General features: G+C 36.4%; 1 protein-coding gene across 5 annotated transcripts; it reads left to right on the top strand.

Annotated features, from left to right (window-relative positions):
- The first annotated feature begins 8798 nt into the window (after positions 1-8798).
- PKDM7D (Transcription factor jumonji (jmj) family protein / zinc finger (C5HC2 type) family protein) lies at positions 8799-14460 on the top strand. Of its 5 annotated transcripts, none has more exons than XM_079080388.1 (14): positions 8802-8897; positions 9535-9690; positions 9795-9881; positions 10014-10378; positions 10455-10526; positions 10626-10703; positions 10793-11284; positions 11369-11590; positions 11670-11831; positions 11920-12288; positions 12370-13315; positions 13482-13585; positions 13672-13869; positions 13939-14460. In XM_079080388.1, the coding sequence occupies exons 4-14, from the start codon at positions 10082-10084 to the stop codon at positions 14245-14247; spliced, it is 3249 nt and encodes a 1082-aa protein (XP_078936514.1). In that variant the 5' UTR covers positions 8802-8897; positions 9535-9690; positions 9795-9881; positions 10014-10081; the 3' UTR covers positions 14248-14460. The 5 variants fall into 5 exon arrangements, with proteins under 5 accessions (XP_078936511.1, XP_078936514.1, XP_078936513.1 ...); XM_079080387.1 differs by lacking the exon at positions 8802-8897 and adding an exon at positions 8944-9304 and having other exon boundaries at positions 9535-9680; XM_079080386.1 differs by lacking the exon at positions 8802-8897 and adding an exon at positions 8944-9304.
- Positions 14461-16536: the final 2076 nt, after the last annotated feature.

Here is a 16536-nt window from a genome sequence, read left to right as displayed (position 1 = left end):
TATTTTCATTCATTTTAAAACATTTGGGATGTCATCGTCAATACAAAAACATAAGCATAAACAGAACTTACATTCATTATCACTAGTGGTCTACATCTATTTAATCTCTCAGTGTAATGCGACTTTATATCGACACCTGTGATATAAATAAACTGAGTGGGTCAGGTTGGGAAACCTGGTGAGTACATAGGGTTTTCAACCCACAATAATATAATTATTATGTTTAATCATCAAACAATCAACCCGATTACCCATCCCCATTATCTTCTTTATTCTTAAGGATTACCCTAAGAATCAGTTATCCTTCATTCATTCACTCCTAAGGTTTTATCATGGGGAATGCGCGCGAAGTCCATCACTGCTAATGTCATCTATTAGGCACAGCTGCCAATATTATCCTTTAGGCGCAACTGCCAGGATTGTGTTGTTCTCAACTAGGCGCAGCTACCAATATCATCTGTTAGGCACAGCTGCTAGGAATATGATGTTCTCCATTAGGCTTAGCTGCCGATATTATTATATAGGCGCATCTGCTAGGATGTTTAGTGTACATCGCGTTTCAAAATCATCTACAGGTTGTGGTGCAACTAACAATATTCGTTTATATCATCTTTCATACCTCATCATTTATCTACCCATGTTCTACCCAACATTTTTTGTAGATATAAAATACATCTATAACTTTAGATTTGGAGAAAAAAAGTTCATATCTGAAAAACAAAATACATCTACTGTCCAGATCTGAACAAAAAGGTTCAGATTTGTAAACAAAGTACATCTACAGCCTAGATCTGAAGAAAAAGGTTCAAATCTATAAACAAAGTACATCTACAGCCTAGATCTGAAGAAAAAGATTCAGATTTGTAAACAAAGTACATCTACAACCTAGATCTGAAGAAAAAGATTCAGATCTGTAAACAAAGTACATCTATAGCCTAGATCTGAAGAAAAAGGTTCAAATTTGTAAACAAAGTACATCTACGGCCTAGATCTGAAGAAAAAGTTTCAAATCTATAAACAAAGTACATCTACAGCCTAGATCTGAAGAAAAAGATTCAGATCTGTAAACAAAGTACATCTACAGCCTAGATCTGAAGAAAAAGATTCAGATCTGTAAACAAAGTACATCTACAGCCTAGATCTGAAGAAAAAGATTCAGATCTGTAAACAAAGTACATCTACAGCCTAGATCTGAAGAAAAAGATTCAGATCTGTAGAGAAAGAAGTTAGATCTTTCATCCAACATAGATCTCAAAGTATAAAATACATATACAACTTAGATCTTAAAAACAAAGAAGTTTAAACCTTTCATCTAGCACGAATCTCAAGTAGATATGCACACATAACACGTAATTTATATAAAATACTTCATATCTATGTGTAAGATGAAAGTAACTATGCACTCACCTGATACGGAGTGATCCGGACAACACCTCGCTTCTAAAAATAATCTTCTTTGACGAAACCGAGAAGTTTGCTTGAAAACCGGGCTCCATGCGGGCAGAGTTTCAAACCGAAAAACTCTTTTTCTCAGAGATTCCGAGGCTTTCTTCAAGTGCTAGGGAAGTTTCCTAGGCTTGGGGGGGGGGATGGGGGGTTAGAGAGAGAGTTTAGAAAGAGAAAGAAGTGGGGAAAGGTGTGAGGAATGAGGCAGCCCCGAGCCTCTATTTATAGTGATACTAGAGCGATACCACGTCGTGGTGACTTTCTCCACGTCGTGGTGTTGCGTAGGCTCCAAGGTTTCCCCTGGTGCTGACACGTGGCATCGCATACAGGGTGGAAATCAGTCGATTTTCAAAAATTCATAACTTTCGCATACGAGCTTCGTTTTCGGCGTTCTTTTTTTCCACGCGTAGGTAAAACAATATCTACAACTTTCATTTAGACTCCATCGGCTAATTCTCGACCGATATTAAATTTAACAGTAGGAGGAGATTAGACTGTTAAATAGCCGCGAAAAATTCGTAACTCCTTCATATGGACTCCGTTTTCGTCTGTCTTTTTACCGTTGAGTTCCTATTAATGAGATATTCAACTCTCATTTAGGTCGCCTAAGCCAAAAACCGCTCGAACTAAAATTCGAGTTTCGGGTCGTGCACTACTAAGCCAAATCTTAGAAAATTCATAACTTCCTCATACGAAGTCAGATTTTGGCGTTCTTTTTATGGACGCTTTTGGTTTAACATATACTACAAATTTTGTTTATATTACTAAGGCTAAAAAGTCCTCCATCGTAAATTCACTATTTACGTCTCCCGGTGCCGTGTCGGTTTTGCCGAAAAACTTCGACATGTCATAACTTCTTCGTTATAACTCGGATTTCGGCGTTCTTTCTATGTACGGAACCCTTGTAATATATACTACCACTTGGAAAATATTAATCCTTATAAATAATCTTCCATCAAAAACTCATTTTTGATGCTTATTGTCTCTAAATTGACTAGCCCGGATCTACGGGCGTTACAGTCTCGTCATCACCATTCTGAAACATACCACAAGATATCAGATAATCCACATAAATAATAGGGATCCAACTCCTGACTAACCCTAGGGGTTGTGACTTCCTTAATACGCGTATGGGTCATGTGCTTTCAGTAGTACGGGCCCATACTACCTTCCACACCTACCCATATTTGTCTCAAGTATCACCACAACACCCTAATAATTCACAAGCATAACAAGCACTCAATCTCTATTCCTAGAGGAATGCTAAATATCTCATAACTGGCCTCCCGGCCTCTCACAACCCACCCATCCATGAAACTTTCACCAACCCTGCAACACTAGTGTATGCTAGCCATACATAATGCTGGACCCTATAGACTTTCGAATATCCAATCCTACCCTAAGCTCCCAATCAAACAAGAACAGAACATAAGGCCAAATCAATACATTCTCAGGCTATAAGATCTTAATTATGTATAACTGTAATGCATACACTAAGCAACTACAGTAATGATGTCAATTTCATATAAGGAAAACCCTAGGCTAGCAGGCATCATATAATCAGGCAATTCTATCATGTAATTCCTGAAGATCCCTAGCCTATCTCTAGCATGCTGTTCTAACATATCACATGATCAAATAACTGTATGGCATTTTGGGGTCTACTTACTGGCTCCGGCTGATCGTACATCCTGCATCCTCCTTTACTTATTTTGAAAAACCATTTTTTAGAAATCATTTGAAAACCTTTCCTTGATTTGAGACTGGATTCACACGCATGTTCCTCCAATTCACTCAAACCAAGGCTCTGATACCAACTTGTAACACCCATAATTTTTTTTCCCAAATTTAACTTTAAAACTCATTCCAAATTCATCAAAACATTACAAACTGGTTTTCAAAATGTATAATATCAGAGTTTTCCCAGAAACATAAGCAAAACATGAGGAGCTGTACGATAACGCCTTCACCTTGCCATGATCCCCTGATGTACCTGAAACAATAAACTGAAACTGTAAGCCTGAGAGCTTAGTGAGTTCTCCCAAAATACCGATACGCTGCACATAACACATATATAAACAACAGCATGTACTGGGTCCACAACTTTACAGACTGGATTACCCCCTGGGCCCACAGTGTGAGTCTGGATTGCCTTACGGGCCCATAGCTCACATCTGGCTTGCCATCGAGCCCACAGTACGAGTCTCCCTCAACTCGTAACTGGAATGCTCTCGAGCCTACAACACGAGTCTCCCTTAGCTCGCATCTGGAATGCTCCCGGGTTTGTTGGTTACTGCACGGAGCAGTATCACCTCAACCCATCCCATATAACATGTCCACATATAAACATAACCACTTGCATGCAAATAATCATATAACAACGTCGGTAACCCTACAGATCTACCCAACTGGCATAACTACTAACATGCAATCACTAATCCACACTCAACATAATAACACTACTTGGATAACATATTCAATGGGACGGACTTGGTGCCTTAGACCCCTTAGTATAGTGAGGATAACTCACCTCGCAATTGTCGTCTGAAACTAGAAAGCTCAACTCCCGGATCACCACCACAAACTCCACCACCTATATCCGACACATCACAAAGTTCATAGGTTCCTAAGATACTTCCAGAAGTCTAATAGTCAACCCTTGCCCAAAGTCCAAGTCAACTTTCAAGGTCAACAGTCCATGTTGACCTCAACTCGTCGAGTACCCTTAGCTACTCGCCGAGTTCCTGGCATGACTCGCCAACTCGCCGAGTCACTCGAGTGGCTCGTCGAGTTCCTAGTGTCAGTGGCTGTAACCCCTTGGCCAACCCGCCCGAGTTTTCCCTTTACAACTCGCCGAGTTCATACGTGTCCGAAGGTTGGGAAAACCCTAACCGACTCGCCGAGTCATTCTACTGACTCGCCGGGTCTACGACAATCTTCAACGGACTCGCCGAGTTGTTCATCCAACTCGTCGAGTACAGGACCATCTTCATGTGGCTCGCCGAGTTGACTATGCAACTTGTCGAGTCCCTTCAGACCTTCATCCATACAGGTACTTTTTAAGCCATGCAACGCCTCCATATTGCAGATCCAAGCTTCTAAGGCATGTTTATCATGTAAAGTTGCAAACTTTACGTGCATGCAAGGCCCTAGAGACTCTAAATGACCAATCTAAGCTTCTAATGGAGCTTTACACCTTAGGAGAGTCTCATTCTTGCAAAAATCTGGAAACTTTATGGACTTAGAGACCCAAGAGAGTTCAGATCTGAGGTTGCAACCTCAGATCTTAGCTCAAACACAAGAAAGGCTTCCTAATAAGCTAGAAAATCCCTAAAATCCACCCAAAATAGATCTAGAATGAAAAGGGGGGTTAGGATAATGACTTAATACCTTCCAAAAAGGATGCCAACTGAGGTAGATTTCTGGTTCCACACGTTCCTTGCTCCTAGTCACTTGATCTCCAAGCTTCTTCCCACCAAAAATCCTTTTCCCAAGCTTAAGAACACAAATGGAGTACACTCACACGAATTAGGGTTTAAGGGTGTCAAGTAACTTTAAAGGGGAGGCTGGGGAAGGCCAATGATCATTTAAATAGGGTGCAATACCCCGGGATTTAGGGTTTCATCTGCCAGCTCCTACTCGTCGAGTCCCTTCTTGGACTCGGCGAGTAAGTCACTAAAATACGTGGACCAACCCGCTGCTACTCGACGAGTAGGGCAACCAACTCGTTGAGTAGACCTTGAAATCAAAGAAATTCTTATATAAATCAATAGCTGAGAATCGGGGTGTTACAATAATGAAAAAAAAAAAAGCAGAAGTCATTTTATGCAACTTAGGGACAATTCGTGTAAGTTTAAAAATCATGGACAATTTCATATATATATATATATATATATATATATATATATATATATATATATATATATATATATATATATATATATATATATTCAATATGGACCATTTATAACAAAAACTACTAAAATACATATTTGGTTATTGCGGTTTACACTTATTTGCATTTTTAGTATAACTTTTGTATTTTTGAAATGACTCGTTCTTATGGTTTCCAAAAATTACACATGTAGCCCTGAGATTGTCACGGTCTAAAATGCTTTGTTTGGTACATGTGAAATTATGAAAATGGCCTTGTATTTTTTTTCTTTTAAGTTTCAAATAAAAGAACCACCACACCATCGATCATCACCACCGTCACTAATACCAACATCAACACATCACCCCACCACCAATCACCACCACCACCATCATTAATACCAACGTCAATACATCACCCCACCATCGCCACTATCCAACTGTTGCCGGAAAAATAAACCTATAAAACTAAACATTCGACAATCACCATGCCAACAATCACCACCATGACCACACATATTTTGTCGGAAAAATAAACCCATAAAATTTCATCGGAAAAACAGAAAACTCGACTGAAAAGAAAGAACCAAACTTATACATGATGAAACTAATGACTTTAAACTCAGAATACACAATCAATTAAGAAACTTGATATTAATCAACTCACAAAACCAATTAAAACTAAAATTACACATTATAAGACATCCAAGTCCCGCTCCTAGTTTTTACCACATGAGAAACTTTAGCTACTACAAGTTGTAGGGTTGGTTGAGTAGTGATTTGAAGAAAAGGAGACGAAGATAAAGGAGGAGGTCGATAATGGTTGAGTCGTAATGATGGAGGTAAATATTGCATGCATCCTTCAGAACATCTCCAATGTAAACACCTCCTATTTCCTCCATCCAACCATTGGAATAGCAATAATCGGAACAAAACATCACACCACATCAACACCTATATCTCATCAATATGACCTTGTCCGACAACCAGGGAACTATTTCACTTCACGCCTCTTAAGCATGTTGACGTCGTCCACTCGTCCTCTAATGATCTACCATATCTAAATGCCATAAACACTTCACTGCTCCTCCTTGAGCAATCACCTTTTTGATTTTTTGTCATAGATCGATGTATGTGAGAGGAGAATTAGAAGGGGGGATGTATTTGTTCATTGATGAAGAACTCCACGGAGAAGAGGGAAAACAATTAATGATTTGTGTGGGGCCTCCACGTGACTCAACTTTTCAAAATTACTTACGTCCTATGGCAAACCAAATGAGTTATCAACAACTTTTATTTGGTAGAAAGCGATGGAGACAGGGGAAAGGGTGGAAGAGTGACCCAAGCTTTTAAGCTGTAAGGAGAGCATTGACATCGGTACCCGAGGTAGAATGAGGTGGAGTCCGACAAGTTGTTGCCGATGTTAGAGCTACCAAGAAGGGAAATGTATAGGTGACTGTGTGAATGGTTCGATGATTGAAAATCTTTTCGAGTTATTTTTTCCTTGTATTTTACACATTTGGTTCCTAAAGTTATTAATATTATAATAAAAAACAAAAGGGTACAATGATAATTTTACTGATATTTAATAGATAATAAGTGACATAGTTAGTTTCAAGGATAATTGGTTAGAGAAAAGTAATTAGTTCGGTTTTAGGCATACACTAATAGTAGGTTATGATTCAAAAGAAAAAGAGATTCAAGCCAATCGACCGACTATGAGGACGAGATACGGTTGTCAAATGAGAGAAGAGGAATGAGAGGCGTTCCTAAGCTTTCCGGCTCACTAATAGGTGACGAGAGTATTAAAAAGACAAAACTGCAAATTTGGTCCTTCTTGTTTGTAAAAAACTTTGGATGGGGGTCCAAAATCTTTTCGACTTGCATGGATGGTCCAAAATCAGAAACTTTCCGTGATTTTAGTCCTAAAAAGGTTAAAATGACTATTTTGCCCCTATTATTTCTATTTTACATTTTTTAAATTTGGTTTAGTATTTAAATAATCATAAAAAATATAAAAAAATAAATTATCACCCTCTTTAATAATTATGAAAAAAGAAAAAATAAAATCAACTACTCCCCCAAGCTCTCTCTCTCTCTCTCTCTCTCTCTCTCTCCCAAACGACACCAACCAGGCAACCACCCTATCCTAATTTCACTTATTCACCACCACCACCACCACACCCCTTCATCTCCACCACCCTCATCTTCATCTATTCCTATGGCCTACCCCAACGTCGGCATTGCTGCCTATACCGTCTTTCCTATCGACCCATCGTCGGCCATAGCTTCAGATTAACGAGCATGAACTTTATCTGGGTTCTTTAAGTTCATCATCTTCCTCTACTTGCATCTTATTCTTCCTCTAGCTGTAAATCTGATGACCTCCTTATCAGAGATGCATCTATAAGTAGAACAGGTATGATGACCATCTTATCACCGTCGACCCTAGCAATTCCAACATCCAATTTAGGGGTTTTATGCACAATCAAGAACAAACATGGTTGCAGGTACAAATTTTCTTTGGCTTATGCAATGCTAGAAGGTGGATTCAACAAAGATATCATGTCTATTGGAGAGTAGGAGATTTTACAGAATTTAGATCGATTGAATGGAGAAAGAAGAAGTAGTGATGCTATTGGTTCTGATTTGGGGTATCGAAAATGGTGTTGGCTGATTTCTTGCTAACCTCCATTCATCCACACCGATGTTCATACATGAATCCCCTATATTGTGATGATTAGTCTTCATTGTAGATCGATGTTGAAGAAGCTGTCAACAATAAAACTGGAACTCTTCTATGGAATCCTACAGAAGCAAGCGACATTTGTGTGTGTGTGTGTATGTGTGTGTGTGTGAGAGAGAGAGAGAGAGAGAGGATTAGTATAAATATACAAAAAGGAAAACGAAAAGAAATTAAAAAAGAATCATTGGAAGGGCATATTAGTCATTTTAGGTTGTATGTAGACCAAATTCACAAATAATAGAGTTTGAGAGGACTAAATCCACGAAAAGTTTCTGATTTTGGACCATCCATGCAAGTCGAAAAGATTTTGGACCCCATTCAAAGTTTTTTACAAATTACAAGGACCAAATTTGCAGTCTTGTCTATTAAAAAAGGACGCATTTAGATTGCAACTTTTGAAACAATAAGAATGAGTGGTGTCAAAAATACAAAACTTAAGACTAAAATAAAAACACATATCGGTGTGAACCAAAGGGACTAAAATTCTGATTTACTTTTGTATAATTTTAGGAGAAAACAATAATGTATTCTTAAAAGAATTTAAGCACCATCTTAGAAAGACTCAAAACATTATATGATATATAGCCCATGGTATTGCATGAGCCTAGACTGTACACCTAATTAGGCTGTTGAAATACATTCGGATTTTGGAACTGCAAGTGTGTCTCCATCCTGACCGTCCAATCGAATTGAAGAGAAAAAAGGGGTAACAATAACAATAACAAAAGGAGTATTGTCTCATGCTTTTATCCAACAAAACTCACAAGAAAGATCCAATTCCTCCCTCATTCGGGCATCCATCTCACTTCGTCTTCATAATCACAACACACAGGTAAACCAAAAACTTCCCAAATAATAAAACAACAACAAACAGTAAATAAATATAAAAACAGAAGCAATTAAAAGAAGATTCCATTCAATTCAATTCAATCCAATTTCTCCCCAACTTCTCGCCTCACGCATGACTTTTCTTTCTTGATCAACGAACATATCCATGGTCCTCCACCTCTACAAACACAATAATATTGTAATTAAAGATCTAATTAAACCAATGTTTTCCCTACAAAACTTTAAGTTGGTTGGACCAGTCTCCTTGTAAAAATATTTACTATTGTCCCTAAGAAAATAAAAATCCAAATCCAAATCCAAATCCAAACCAAACCCACCTCAAATTTTCCTACCATATTCCTGTTCTTGATATCATCCAACAAAAACCGTGTTCTTATTAATGCTATACAGGTATTCACTACCAGATTTGTACAGTTTTAGATCATCAAGATTTGTTGTGATGTTTATCTAGGGCTAGCCTATTATATTACTGTTTGTGTTTTAATTTATCCAGATGGTTGAATTTATATTGGGTATTGGTTTTTCTTCAACATGCAATCCTAATCTTGTGTTCATCTGGTTTGTGTATCCAGGGTTTTTTTCCCTTCTTTTCTGATCCCCCTTTTTCTTGCACTTTTTAGGGATTTTGACCAGGTCAATCGCATATTGTTTTTATTGCAAGTGGGATCTGAGTCAGTCCTGGTTTTGCTTTGTTTTTTTATCAGTTATTGTTCTGTAAACCCTAAATTAATTGATTGATATGTTCTGGGTAACTTTGACAATCTGGGTAAGGCCAGGTTAGACCAGATCTGTTGATTTTGTTCTCAATTTATTAAGCTTTAAATTGATCATTCCTTTTTAAGTAAATTCTTAATCATCTGTAGTTTTATTTAATTCTTAGGTTTCACTGAAGTTTACATTCATATTTTAACATCTGGGCCTGAACTGCATTTGGCCAAGGACGACTGCATCTCTCTTTTGTTTTGGGGTAATCAATACTCATGTTCTTTGAACTTTTATATCATCTATGTATATGTATATATCAACAATCGATCCGATCCGATCCATGAGACTTTTCTTTGTTACTAATTTCTCCATATGCTTGCAAATTATGATGCAGATTAACTGATAAAGTATTATTCATAAAATCAGAGAATCTTGAACAAGAACTTTTGTGAAAACAACTTCATGATGGGGACAGAACTCATCAGGCATCATGTCAAAGAAGAAACCATGGATATTCCATCAATTCCACCAGGGTTTGAATCGATTACAGCCTTTTCTCTAAAAAGAGTTGACGACAACAAAGTTTCTGTCCCCATGAGTGCTTCTGAACAACATCCAGTCAAGAACGAATCAGGGATCCAGCACAATGATGATGATGATGATGATGATGAAAAGATTAAGAGGTCTGTTAGACCTAGACCTTGGATAAACTATGGCCGTTTTGATAGCAATTCAGGGGATGAGTCTGAATCTGAAAAGGTATGTCATCAAATATTGTTTTTTAATTAATTACAGTGTCTGTATGATATTTCTTGACTTAATGGTATTAATGCAGAACCAAACTTCAAGCAATCCGATCTCTAAAGGGGTTATTCGTGGATGTGAAAAGTGTAGCAACTGCCAAAAGGTTAATAACTTAACATAATTTAATATTACACTTTGTACTTTGAAGTTTGAGTTATTGTGTATACATATACTCAATTAAAATAAAAAACAATTTTATCAGGTTATTGCAAAATGGCGTCCAGAAGAAGCTCGAATCCCTGATCTTCTTGAAGCTCCTGTGTTTTACCCAAGTGAAGAGGTATCTACCAATACCATTCTCTTTAACGACTTATTTCCTTTTTGGACTGAATGAATTGTCTGAATATAAATGACTAATTGGTTTATCAGGAGTTTGAAGATACTCTGAAGTACATTTCAAGCATAAGAGAAAAAGCCGAAGCATATGGAATTTGTCGAATAGTACCACCTTCATCATGGAAGCCTCCATGTCCTCTTAAGGAAAAAACTGTATGGGAAAATTCAACTTTTGCTACTCGTATCCAAAGAGTTGATAAACTTCAAAACCGTGATTCATTGACCAAAATGTTGACTCCTAATTACCATAAGAAAGCGAAAAAAAGAAGATGTGTGAAAACAGAGTTTGACCAAAAGACTCATGGGTCAGACCCTGTTGACCCAATGGTTCCTGAACCTTGTTTTGGGTTTGAACCCGGTCCACGCTTCACACTTGATGAGTTTCAAAAGTATGCGGATGATTTCAAGACTCAGTATTTCAGAAGAAACGAAATGAATACAAATCAAGATTCGTGGGACCCATCTTTAGAAAACATAGAGGGTGAATATTGGCGTATGGTAGAACGACCTAGTAAAGAAATCGAGGTATCTATCTTGCTAAAAACATTTTTTTTTGCATTTATCAACTAAAAGTTTATGTTTTATTTTTTTTTTCTTGTGAAAATGTAGGTTCTTTATGGTGCTGACCTGGAAACGGGTACATTTGGTAGCGGGTTTCCAAAAGATCCGTGTCAAGTATCCGGGTCAGATGAAAAGTATGTTAGATCCGGATGGAACTTGAATAACTTTCCAAGGCTTCCTGGATCTTTACTTTCTTATGAAAGCAGTGATATATCTGGTGTTCTTGTCCCATGGTTGTACATTGGAATGTGCTTTTCATCATTCTGTTGGGTGAGTGGAAGATCGTGATTTACTTCTTTTTCTTCTTGTCTCTTTCTTCACGAATATTAACATTAAAAAAAAAATACAGCATGTTGAAGATCATCATCTGTATTCAATGAATTACATGCATTTTGGTGCTTCAAAGATGTGGTATGGTGTACCAGGAAAAGACGCCATTAAATTGGAAGCAGCCATGAAAAAGCATTTGCCTAACCTTTTTGCAGAACAACCTGACTTGCTTCACAAACTTGTAAGATTTGTAATTCAAGATTCTGATTCTTGAACAATGTTGTCAAAATTATGGAGATTATTATCAACTTTTTGTTACCTGTTTTCAGGTGACACAACTTTCACCTTCCATATTAAAATCCGAAGGAGTTCCGGTTTTTCGGTGTGTTCAGAATCCGGGAGAATTTATTTTGACTTTTCCACGAGCATATCATTCGGGATTCAACTGTGGGTTCAATTGTGCAGAAGCAGTCAATGTAGCCCCTGTTGACTGGTTGCCACATGGACATAATGCCATTGAGCTTTATCGTGAACAGGCTCGAAAAACCTCAATTTCTCATGATAAATTGTTACTTGGAGCTGCAAGAGATGCTGTAAAAGCTCATTGGGAACTTAATCTACTTAGAAAGAACACACCTGATAACTTAAGATGGAAGGTTGTTTGTGGGAAAGATGGGATCCTATCCCAAACCCTAAAGGTACTTTCTTTTGTACATGTTAAGTCATTCTTTATGTATTAAAGTTTTTTTTAACAATTTAATGTGTTGTTTTTTCTTTAGGCACGTGTGGAGATTGAGCGTGTAAGGAGGGACTTTCTTTGCAACACTTCTCAAGCTTTAAAAATGGAGGCAACTTTTGATGCGACAAATGAGAGAGAATGCAGCATTTGCTATTTTGACTTGCATTTATCGGCTGCAGGTTGTCACAACTGTTCACCTGAAAAGTATTCATGTTTAAATCATGCAAAACAGTTTTGCTCGTGTGCTTGGGGTTCAAAGTTTTTTCTTCTTCGTTATGACATTAAAGATTTAACCATTTTGGTTGAGGCTTTAGAGGGAAAATTGAGTGCCATATACAGATGGGCAAAACTCGATCTTGGACTTTCTTTGACTTCATACGTATCTAAAGATACCTCACGCCCCTTGGGGCTTAATGGGCCCAATGACAAAGAGGTGAAAGAGCAAAAAGGGCAAGAGAGGGTCCAAGAAATCTTGAATAAGCCCAATGAGAATGTTATTCTGGTTAGTGATGATGAAGGTGACAATAAACCGGTTCGGACCAATTCGGTTTCAGGGTCCACCGGGGGTGAAGCTCAAGTGAAAAAAGAAGCCATCGAGTCACACCCGGAAAACCTTTCTTGCCATAGAGTTTTGTCAAAAGACACGGGTCCCACTAACAAACCACAGGATCTTTCAAGTGTGAAAGAGTCCAGTAATGGGGAAAATACGAGTGTGTTATCTCAGCAAATACCGAAATGTGGGAGTGGAATACAAAATAACGAGGAGAAAATTGTAATTATTGGATTATACGCAAATACAAGGCCGGGAAACAACGTACAAAATGCTGCTTCTGGAAGTCCGTCATGCACCCAAACAAACCCCCGCCAAAAAGGGCCCCGCATGGCGAAAGTTGTTAGAAGGATAAATTGTCATGTGGAGCCTTTGGAATATGGTGTGGTCCAATCGGGAAAGTTTTGGTGCGATAGTCGCGCCATTTACCCTAAAGGTACAATATATTAATTACACCGACAGTCTGTCTCTGTCAGTGTAAGAGTTTCAATTCCAATGTGGACTGGCCAGCAGCACATGCTGCTGTTGTGTACCTGATTTACATCTCATATGATTGTTCTATGGAAGACATAAATTTGAATTATTGTTATTTTTTTGTGCAGGTTTTCGGAGTCGGGTTAAGTACATAAATGTTTTAAATCCTACGGATATGTGCTATTATGTTTCGGAAATTCTTGATGTGGGAAAGAATAGACCGTTATTTATGGTAATTAAAAATCTTTATGGCTATAAAAGACGCGTATTTTGTATTTTGGTGCACGAGGTGATAAAAATGCACTTATGTTCTCTCAGGTTTCATTGGAGAATAATCCAAATGAAGTATTTGTACATTTATCTGCAGCAAGATGTTGGGAAATGATTAGAGAGAAAGTTAACAATGAGATCTCAAAGCAACATAAGTCAAGAATATTAAATCTTCCACCTTTGCAGCCACCCGGAAGTCTTGATGGCATGGAAATGTTTGGTTTTTCCTCACCTTCCATCTTGCAGGTAAACCTGACATGATATGACATGATCTTAAATGCATCTTAACAAATTGATATGATGTGGTTTTGATAGGGTATACAGTCGATGGATAGGAATCGTGTATGCAAAGAGTATTGGGAATCGCGACCTTTTCTGTCTCAATCCCACAATGAAGGTGAGAACTCGTTAAAGATTCAGGAATCAAACATTCCTGATTGCAACAACAACAGCGGTTTGACTACAGATTCTGATGATATTGTATCGGGTCTGTTTAAAAAGGCGAATTTAGAGGAGCTAAATTCGTTCTTGAGTGTTTTGGGTAATGATGATTCGAGTGGTGATAAAGGAAAGGGAAAGTTAATGAGACTTTTAAATGAAGAGATTGGTAAACGATCTAGATGACAATTGGCCAAGATTTGTAAATTCTTTCATCTTTATAGTAGTTATTATACTGGGACTAGTAGAGTTTCGGGTTTTATAACCTACTTAGGGTTTTTTTTTTTTTTTTTTTTTTGTAGGGTTTAATGTAGAGCTAAACTGGACAATTGTTGAGAGAATTATTTGTTTTTGGGATTAACATTCATTTTAACAGATTCATTTCATAAGTTTCTATCATCATCTTATTATTCTCAACATGTTACATGAAGGCCTTCTTCTTGATTCCGTAACTCTTATCTAAACAAGTGAGAATCAGTAGTCACCTTTCAGAGTTATTAATTAGAAAGCCAAATAATCAAAACTGTGGTCAAAATAAATATTTTAACACTTCATCCGGGGAAAAGTTTCCCATCAATTGAGACAATATCAAAATGTTCCCAAATTAAAGCCACAACTTGAACGTTTTGAGATTAAGACATTAACAATTGGTAGTTGAGCTAAGATTTGATACCAGTAAAAACACATTGCTTGATGAACTTACCATTTTGACAAAATTTGCTTTTTATAACCCCAAAATATTTTTTTTTCTGACATTTTACATAAATAACACCATATTTATAATAGAGCCGTAGAACTATATGCCAGAACATTTGCTTTTTATAACCCCACAAAAAATATATTTAAAAACTAATTTTTTAATATACAGCAACATTTCTTCCTATAATTCTTCGATGTAAATTTTTTTCTTTGTGAAATTATTTATATTAAGGTCCTTTGGTACCCCTCATTGCTAATTGTACACCACTGACACTAGTCAAATCAACTAGCGTTCCATCAAATCAATTTTTTTATTTTTATTTTTATTTAATTTTACTTATTGCATCCATATATGATATTTTTTGTCTTTTTTATTATTAGATTTTAGTAATATTAATAAATGTTATAATTATTAGAAATTGTTTGAGTAGAATACTTAAAAATCAAGACCATTTTTGTAAAATAGTTACTCGTTATTAATTCAATTATAAAAAGGAAAAAAAATTGAGAATATGCTTTATATACAAGGGCTAGATATGCAATATTTAATTATTTGAGTCCATTAGATTCATCTATTCACTTCTTGAATGAAAAAGAACAAAAAAAATTCGTCGACACCACTGTAATTTACGGCATAGTTTTAGGAACCATTTAATTGTGTGAATGAATCACAACGTCTCAGTTGTGGAGTCCATGTTATTACTGTTTCTCTTGGTCATAGTCATAGTGAAGATTATTGGCATAGATTCAGTGAGATTTATACAAGCTTTATTAATGATCTATGGTGAATATTTTAACAAAATAAGTCACTCGCTGAATTTCTTTGGATTGAGTTATGCGACATATGAATATTGTTTGATTATGTCACACTGTATTTTCATTGTTTACAAATATGGTGTTCTCATTCATTATTTGAGTAAAGAAGGTTCTACAACATGGTTTTCACTTTGGTATGGCCCGTAGGACATCTTAAATCATGCATATGCTGTGATTGCTCATGTTCACGGTAACCATTATGCGATGGTTGATTTATAAGAAATGTATCCAATATATACTATTTTTTTATATTGACATACATACAAATTGTAACATTCTTCTAGATGAGAAACCATATATAATGTTTGACCGAATGCTTATCTTCCGCATAATACACATAATGCACAATGCAATTATAATACTCAAACAATTAGTTAATAAAGACGAATTTGGCTTTATTATTATTATTATTATTATTATTATTATTATTGTTATTTATAATATTTTTCTAATAATATGATAATAATGAATAAATCAAATAATATTAAGAAAAAAACAAAAAAAATATTAGAGACAAAAAAAAGATAATAAAAAAAGTTAAATAAATTTTTAGATTGATAGAGAATTTTGCAAATAAATAAAGTGACAATGAGAAAAAACCCATACAAAAAAAATGACTTAAATAATGGCTGCTGGGACTATTTTTCAGCAAATATTGATGTCGCATACACCAACATGAAATTTGATGGCCATTTTAACAAAAAAAAAAGGTAAAAAATAAAAATGGTTACTTTGTGAAAACTCTTTTTATTTTCCTCTTTAAAATACGTACTTTAAAGTTCAAACTAATGTAAAAACAAAAACAAACCATTTTCATATTTTGCACTGGACCAGGCTTCAATTCAAAAAAGGACCCAAACAAGAATGGGCTTTATATTTAAATTGTTGAAGCACACGACCACAGCGCACAAGGGGCGGCATTGGCAAGGTTTTGTTAATGACAAATTTCATTGATTTATA

This window comes from Lactuca virosa, chromosome 2 (genome assembly GCF_052849685.1).
Source record: "Lactuca virosa cultivar CGN04683 chromosome 2, Lactuca_virosa_CGN04683_v6, whole genome shotgun sequence".
Classification (NCBI taxonomy): domain Eukaryota; kingdom Viridiplantae; phylum Streptophyta; class Magnoliopsida; order Asterales; family Asteraceae; genus Lactuca; species Lactuca virosa.
The sequence above is the reverse complement of the archived record's forward strand: the minus strand, read 5'-3'. Positions and strand labels throughout refer to the sequence as shown.

Bases quoted from the DNA above. Each gene is read 5' to 3' on its own strand.
- PKDM7D (XM_079080385.1), top strand. From the start codon at position 10,082: ATGATGGGGACAGAACTCATCAGGCATCATGTCAAAGAAGAAACCATG. The intron at 10,379-10,454 runs GTATGTCATCAA...GTATTAATGCAG, and splicing joins ATGAGTCTGAATCTGAAAAG to AACCAAACTTCAAGCAATCC. The intron at 13,586-13,671 runs GTAATTAAAAAT...ATGTTCTCTCAG, and splicing joins AGAATAGACCGTTATTTATG to GTTTCATTGGAGAATAATCC.